General features: G+C 41.9%; 1 protein-coding gene across 1 annotated transcript; it reads left to right on the forward strand.

Moving 5' to 3' along the window:
- The first annotated feature begins 2,244 nt into the window (after positions 1–2,244).
- LOC126991235 (ATP synthase subunit a-like) lies at positions 2,245–4,115 on the forward strand. Its single transcript, XM_050850022.1, has 4 exons — positions 2,245–2,250; positions 2,326–3,527; positions 3,631–3,776; positions 3,880–4,115. Exons 1-2 carry the CDS (start codon positions 2,245–2,247, stop codon positions 3,262–3,264), a joined length of 945 nt encoding a protein of 314 aa, XP_050705979.1. The 3' UTR covers positions 3,265–3,527; positions 3,631–3,776; positions 3,880–4,115.
- Positions 4,116–8,348: the final 4,233 nt, after the last annotated feature.

Genomic DNA, 8,348 nt, shown 5'->3' on the forward strand with positions numbered 1-8,348 from the left:
TATGAAACATGTGGTAATTCTCTTTCTCTTCTTTTTCATCTCGGGTATAGACGAAATTAATATATACTGAGAATTCTTCTTCTCTCTCTATCTTAATCACGTAATCTCCCTCGTTTTCCTGTAAACACACAAACAAGGGAAATGTTCAAGTGTTTAGGATCGTTATTAAAATTATTATGTTATAGTTTTCTTTTTGTTCCTGGTCTTGTTCTTCGTCATCTTCTTTTTCTTATACTTCTTCTTCTCCTTTTATGCTATTATTACTATTACTACTAACTTATCCTCTACTTCTTCTTCTTCTATTTCTCTTCGGACAAGGAATGGCATAACAAAAACCAATATGCGTATAAAAACTAAAACCTCTGCTCGCTCTATTCTCCTACCTGACAACACCTAAGAATGGAGTCCTCTCAAGTGTTACCAAATCTTCACTCATCTTGAAGCCGCTTTGGTGATGACTGAAGACGGTGACGGTAGCGGAGAAGGTGATGGTAATGATGATGGAGATGAGGAGGAGGAGGACGCTGGAGGTGGTTATGGTAATGGTGATGATGATGAAGATGAGGATGAGGATGCTGGTGATGAGGCCTCGTTATGATGGCCTGTCATTATCTTGGTGCGTGAAGGCCGTGCGTGCGTGTGTGTGTGTGTGTGTGTGTGTGTGTGTGTGTGTGTGTGTGTGTGTGTGTGTGTGTGACGTTACAGATGGCAAGAAGGAATGCAACAATAGCACACACACACACACACACACACACATACCGAGGAAGTAATGTTGGACTAAATAAGACTCCCTCGCACGTGTCTGCAATACCTGGAGGAGGAGGAGGAGGAGGAGGAGGAGGAGGAGGAGGAAGGAAGGAAGGAAGGAAGGAAGGAGTCAACTATCACCTGACGTTCTCTGCTTCTGTTTATTTTTCTGTGGTAATGAACGTGTGTGTGTGTGTGTGTGTGTGTGTGTGTGTGTGTGTGTGTGTGTGTGTGTGATATGGGAAAATAAAGGAAATACGTGAGACAAAGAAAGAAAGAGAGAAAGAGAAAGCTGTATAAGTAAGAAAAAGAAAGGGAATAGAGAAAGGGAAGGACGGTGACGAGAGGGGAGAGGCAGAGGAAGCAGACAGGTAAAGGAAGGTGTAGAGGAGTGAGTAGAAGCCTTAGGTTGAGTTTGTTTAGGTTAAGTAAGGTCTTGTTCCCCTTCGTCAGCGCCTGGGAGGGGAAGGAAGGGCCACTTAGATTGGTATTTTAAGACACACTCGATTCTCACATCAGCTATTCCTAAAGGTCAAAGAGTGGGTCATTCGGGTTCTAATGAGTGTATCTTCAGGTTCATGGTACAGAAGAAGACTCACACTACCACCAGGGTCATAAAACTACCCCTGGAAATGCCCACAACTCCTACGAAAGCCTTGTCAGATATGTGTTCTTGGGCTGCGATTTGTCATGTAATGCGACCCTTAGTGTTATCGATAGAGAAACGATTAGTTGGTCAGTCTTTTTCCCTTTCATAAGCGTCGGGGAGGAGAAGGAACGGTCATTTAGTCAGTCTTATCAAGATAGGAACGAATATTTAATCAGTCTTATTCCCCTTTAAGCGCCGTCGAGGTAAGGGAACGATCACTTATTCAGTCTTATCGAGAGAGGTACGATCAGTTAATCAGTCTGACTCCACTTTGTTAGCGCCGTCGAGGTAAGGGAACGATCACTTATTCAGTCTTATCGAGAGAGGTACGATCAGTTAATCAGTCTTACTCCACTTTGTTAGCGCCGTCGAGGTAAGGGAACAATCACTTATTCAGTCTTATCGAGAGAGGTACGATCAGTTAATCAGTCTGACTCCCCTTTGTTACCGCCGTCGAGGTAAGGGAACGATCACTTATTCAGTCTTATCAAGGGAGAAACGGTCACCTAGTCATTCATGCGCCGTCGAGGGAAAGGAACGGCCACTGAGTCAGTTATGGAGAGAGAGGAACGATTAGTCAGCCAGGCTTCCTCCCCATCGTCAGCGTCGTGGTAGTCGTGTGTTGGCGGGGCGGCGTGACGTGACGGGCTGATGGGAGGCATTCCGCAGGTGTGTTTAGCGGGGTAGGGGATGGAAATGGAGGGCGGGCAGGTGGAGACAGGTGTAATTTTGTCTACCATTCATCTTGTGTGTGTGGTAGGTGGATCAATTTTGGTAGGCTGGTAGACAGGTCCTTGAGCTGCCTTGGTGTCAATTTTGGTTGGTCTAGCTCAATTGTGGTAGCCAGGATGTTGGTTAGAAGAAAGAGGTGTGGGAAAAATCCTCAACTGTGGGGTCATTACGTTTACCTGGGCGTCTGGGAACATTAGCGGCGCGGGTGGTTTGGGAGGACTCACTGTACCTGGCGCCCCCACACCCTCCACTCGCTCATTACCATAGCTTACCGGTCCCACGTGTACCTGTCTGTTTGTTTTGGGGGTTGTTTTTGTTTCCCGTTGTTTTGTTGTTGTTTTCTTTTGTTTATTTTTTTGGTTCTTGTTTTTTTCTTTTGTTTTTCCTTTATTTTTGTTTTGTTTACTGTTTTCTTTTGTTTATTGTTTCTGTTTTGTTTATTATCATTGTTTTGTTTAGTCACTGATTTTTTTTCTTTATTGTTTTTGTTTTGTTCATCGCTTCTTTTTCTTTTAACTTGTTTTTTGTTTTGTTTCATCGCCATTGTCTTGTTTTATCGCCATTGTTTTGTTTTATCGCCATTGTTTTGTTTCATCGCCATTGTTTTGTTTCATCGCCATTGTTTTGTTTTATCGCCATTGTTTTGTTTTATCGCCATTGTTTTGTTTCATCGCCATTGTTTTGTTTCATCGCCATTGTTTTGTTTTATCGCCATTGTTTTGTTTTATCGCCATTGTTTTGTTTTATCGTCATTGTTTTGTTTCATCGCCATTGTTTTGTTTTATCGCCATTGTTTTGTTTTATCGCCATTGTTTTGTTTCATCGCCATTGTTTTGTTTTATCGCCATTGTTTTGTTTCATCGCCATTGTTTTGTTTCATCGCCATTGTTTTGTTTTATCGCCATTGTTTTGTTTTATCGCCATTGTTTTATCACCATTTTTTTTTTTCATCGCCATTGTTTTGTTTTATCGCCATTGTTTTGTTTTATCGCCATTGTTTTGTTTCATCGCCATTGTTTTGTTTTATCGCCATTGTTTCATCGCCATTGTTTTGTTTCATCGCCATTGTTTTGTTTTATCGCCATTGTTTTATCGCCATTGTTTTGTTTTATCGCCATTATTTTCTTTATCGCTGAAGTGTGTTATGGGTTTATGCGCCAAGGAGTGTAAATGCGTTGGAACATCAGGTTATCTCAATTGTGCATGTGTCTAGGGGCGGATAAGCCGGTGTTAAGGCGACGGGGGAAGGACGGGAGTGTTAGCCTGAGCCGTCTTACCATCCCCTCCGTCAGGCTTGTGTGTGGGGCTTCAGGGGCTCAGCGAGAGAGACAGAAGCCACCACGCTGACTGGGTTTAAGGTTGTGTTAGACGTTCCCGCCCCTCACACAAGATCACTCAGGTTCTAATACGTGTGTTTCTTTGGTTCACGGTACAGAAGAAGGGTCGAACTACCACCAGGGTCATAAAACCGACTTCCAAAGGCCAAAAACAAGATCACGCAGGTTCTAATATGTGTGTTTCTTTGGTTCACGGTAAAGAAGAAAGGTTGAACTACCACCAGGGTCATAAAACCGACTTCCAAAGGCCAGAAACAAGATCACTCAGGTTCTAATATGTGTGTTTCTTTGGTTCACGGTACAGAAGAAGGGTTGAACTACCACCAGGGTCATAAAACCGACTTCCAAAGGCCAAAAACAAGATCACGCAGGTTCTAATACGTGTGTTTCTTTGGTTCACGGTAAAGAAGAAAGGTCGAACTACCACCAGGGTCATAAAACCGACTTCCAAAGGCCAGAAACGAGATCACGCAGGTTCTAATATGAGTGTTTCTTTGGTTCACGGTACAGAAGAAGGGTCGAACTACCACCAGGGTCATAAAACCGACTTCCAAAGGCCAGAAACAAGATCACGCAGGTTCTAATATGTGTGTTTCTTTGGTTCATGGTACAGAAGAAAGGTCGAACTACCACCAGGGTCATAAAACCGACTTCCAAAATCCAAAAAGGAGATCACTCAGGTTCTAATGTGTGTGTTTCTTTGGTTCATGGTACAGAAGAAGGGTTGAACTACCACCAGGGTCATAAAACCGGCCCTGGAAATGATCGAAACTCCTATGAAAGTCTTGTCAAATATGTGAGATTAGGGCGATGAAATATTTGAGGGCGACGAATTGAATTAGGAAAAAAAGGAAGCTAAGTTGAAGAGACCATTTGCTGTCATTCTGGTCTGGTTGCCGTAAGAATTGAGCTTGAGGCTTGGGTGCTATACTTGATATTTACCGTAACAGAGAATGAGATAGAGAAGAAGAAAACAAGAAAGAAGAAGGGGAAGTCAAATTGAAGAAGAGGGATTTTATTGTACTCGTGGCGTCATCATCCTTCCCTTTCTCTTTCTTTCCTTACCCTTTCCTTCCCTTTCTCCTCCCTTCATCAGCCTTTTGTCTCTCCCTTCCTTCTTCAGTCTCGCGTTTTTCTTTCATTTCCTTAATTTCCTTCCTTTATTGTTCTCTTTAAATCCTTTCTCTTTATGTATTACCTCAGTGCTCACCTCCGTATCACCAGAGAGAGAGAGAGAGAGAGAGAGAGAGAGAGAACAGGTGTGTCTTAATGAGCCAGGCGTGAAGGTGCGTGAGCCAGGCAGGTGTGTGTGTGTGTGTGTGTGTGATCAGTAACCTTGCCATCCAGACTGTCTCCTCCTCCTCCTCCTCCTCCTCCTCCTTCCTTTCCTTCCCTTTCTCTCCTCACCTTCCTCCCTCTCTGTTTTCCTTCCTTCCTTCCCTCCTTCCTTCGTCACGTTCCTCCCTTCTCCTACACACACACACACACACACACACACACACACACACACACACACACACACACACACACACACACACTTTCTCTCCTTCTCTCACCTTCTCTCCCTCCAGTCAACGTTTTCCCTCCCTCCCTTTGTTTTCTTTCCTCCATTTTTCTCTCCCCTTCGTGTTTTCTCTCCCCCGTCCTTCCCTTCCTTCCTCACTTTCTCCTCCATTCTCTCTCTCTCTCTCTCTCTCTCTCTCTCTCTCTCTCTCTCTCTCTCTCTCTCTCTCTCACCATCCATCTGTGTGTGTGTGTGTGTGAGTGTGTGTGTGTGTGTGTGTGTGTGTGTGTGTGTGTGTGTGTGTGTGTGTGTGTGTGTGTGTTTACAGTTTATTAATGTCACTATTCCCCTCTGTGTTTTTTTTCTATATTCTTCGTTTATTTTTATTATAAGTTGTAGATTATTTTATTTATTTATTTGTTTATTTATTATTATTTTTATTTGTTTTTATTAGTAAGCGATTGAAAACGTGTGTGAGCTTTTGTTTTCTTTCTTTTTTTTTTCTTTACTCTTATCAAAACAAACAACTTGATCACCCAAAAAAAGAAATAAATATAAAAGATGCAAAAAAAATATATTGTAGGTCATCATTTTGTTCATATCTCCTTCCTTCCTTCCTTTCTTTCTTCCTTCCTTTCTTCTTTCCATCCTTTCTCTCTTCCTTGAATGAGGAGGAAAAATAAGAAGAAATCCAGGAGGAGAAGAAATGGTTAAGAGGAGGAGAAAAGAAAATGTGCAGATCGGGTTGGCGAAGGAAGGAGAGGAGAGCATAGGGAAGTTGAGATAGGACAGGCTTGAAGGGAAGGGTACGGGGGAAGGGGGAGGAAAAGGGGGGTACAGGGGGAAGGGTGAAGAAGGATAGCTAACCAGACGGAGAGGAACGCAAAGGGGGAAAGAAAAGGGAGGAGTAAAGAAGGAAGGGAGAAGGGAGAAGGATAACTAAAAGGAGACATAGAGAGAGGAAGGATCGCTTAGGAAAGGGGGAAGGAAGGGAGAGAGAAAAGGGGATATAGAGAAAGGGAGGAAGACAGGGAGAAAAGGGAAGGGAGGGGGAGTAAAGGGAGAGAAAGGAGGAGGAAGAAGGGAAGCTAACCAAGTGGAGGAAACGGAAAGAAAAATGGGAGGGAGCATTGGAGAGAGAAAGGGGTTAAGGGGAGGGAGAGAAGGGGGAGGAAAGGGAGAGAGATAAGGGGGGGAAGGGAGAGATTAAAGGGCGTGGAGTCAGCCCAGGTGAGACACGGACAGGTGCAAGCCCAAGCCCTCTTTTTGCAGGTAAGGGCGTGGGCGTGGGCGTGGGTGTGGGCGTGGGCAGGGTGGAGGCAGTAGTGCAGTATGGGCGCGCTTACACACACACACACACACACAGAGTCAAGATGAAGTTGGTATATGTGTGTGTGTGTGTGTGTGTGTGTGTGTTTTCTCTCACGCTTGCTGTGCTGACGAAGGGAGGAGGAGGAGGAGGAGGATAAGAAGGAGGAGGAGTAGGAGAGAAAGGAAGTTAAATATAGACAAAGTTATGGAAGAGGAAGAAAGGAAAGAAAGAAAGGAAGGAAGAAAGGATAACTCGAGTAAAGAAGAAAGAAAGGAGGAAAGGAAAAGAGAGAGAGAGAGAGAGAGAGAGAGAGAGAGAGAGAGAGAGATTTAGCCCCAAAAAAAAAAAAGGGGAAAGGGAAGAAAAAGCTCAAACAAAAATATCCTTCCCTTCCTCCTCCTTCCCTTCCTCCTCCTTCCCACTCCCTCCCTCCCTGTTTTCCCACCTTCCTGCGACTTAAACACTCGAGAGGGGCGGGGCGCCGGGTGTGTGTGTGTGTGTGTGTGTGTGTGTGTGTGTGTGTGTGTGTGTGTGTCTTTTCTCTGGTTTCGTTTGTAGTCGTTTTTTCTGGTGTTTTTTTTCTTTTTTCTTTTTTTAATTATTTATTCTTATTTTTTTTGGCTCTTGCTGTTCCTGTCTTCCTCTTGTTCTTGTCATTGTTTTTTCTTGTTCTTGTTTTGCTATCTTCCTCTTTCTCTTCCTCTTGTTTTTCTTTCCTCCTTTATCATCTTTTTTTCTTTCTTTCTATCTTCTTTAAATTCGTTTTTTCATGATTATTCTTGTATTTCTTCTTTTTCTTCCTCTTCTTCTTCTTTTCATTCTCGTTCTTGTTTTTTCTTCTTATTCTTCTTTTCTATTTATTATTATTATCGTTCTTCCTGTTCATCTTAGTTTCTCTTATCCCTCCTTTCGTCCTCTGTTACATCCCTCTTCCTCTCTATCCCTCTCCTCCTCCTCATCTTCCTTCAATAATAATCTTCACTTCTTCTCCTCCTCCTCTTCCTTCTTCTCCTCCTCCTCTTCACTCATCAATAATAATCTTCAGTTCTCCTTCTCCTCCTCTTCTTCCTTCTTCTCCTCCTCCTCTTTACTCATCAATGATCTTCTTCCTCTTTTATAAATATCAATAATCACAAGTTCTATTTTATTGGTATTTTTTCGTCTCTCCTTCTCTTTGTTATTTCTTACTTCGCTTTCTTCTTATTTTTCCATAATTTTTTTTTTTTTGTTGCTATTCTGTTTTCCTCTCCTTCGTATTTTCTTCCTTTTTTTTTTGGTTATTGTTTTTCCATCTTCCTTATTCTCTTATTTATTTTTCTTCATTTTTTTTGCATTTTTTTTATTCGTCATCTTTTTCCTCCTTTTTCTTCTTTAAAATTGGCTTTCTTCTTATTTTTATTCTCGTTCTTCTTCTTGTTCTTCTTCTTCGTTTCTATTTGTTATTATTGTTGCTGTTCATGTTATTTTTAGTGTTATTGCAGTTCCTCCTCCTCCTCCTCCTCCTCCTCCTCTTTACTCACCAATAATCCTCGTCCTTCTCCATCAATATCAATACTCACACTGTTTAATTTTATCCACGTTTCTCCTAATTAACGAACACGCCAATTAGTTTCCAGACTCAGGTGTCGTCGGTGGAATGCGATACGATCCGATAGGTAGTGGAATTTGCCTCATCAAATTATCCCTTCATTAAATTATCTCCCCCGTTGGTGCAGACTCGGAGTTGAATAGACTCGTTAGTTGAATTTGTTGATAGGCTTTTGTTTTGTTTGGTTTGGTTCTGTTTTCTTTTTTTTCTTTTTTTTTTTTTACTTTTTTCTTCATTTCTTCCTTTCTTTCTTTTTTTTTCCATAACTTTTTTTCTTTATCTTTCTTTTTTCTCATTCCGTCTTTGTTGATAGGCCTCTGTTTTGTTGTTTTGTTGTTTTCTTTCTTCTCTCTCTCTTTCTTTTTTCTTTCTTTGTCTAGTTATCACCGTTTTTCTTCTTCTTTTCTTCCTTTCTTTTTCCATAATTTTCTTTGTCATTATTTTCTTAGTTTTGTTGTTTTTTTGTTTTCTTCCTTCCC

This window comes from Eriocheir sinensis, chromosome 6 (genome assembly GCF_024679095.1).
Source record: "Eriocheir sinensis breed Jianghai 21 chromosome 6, ASM2467909v1, whole genome shotgun sequence".
Classification (NCBI taxonomy): domain Eukaryota; kingdom Metazoa; phylum Arthropoda; class Malacostraca; order Decapoda; family Varunidae; genus Eriocheir; species Eriocheir sinensis.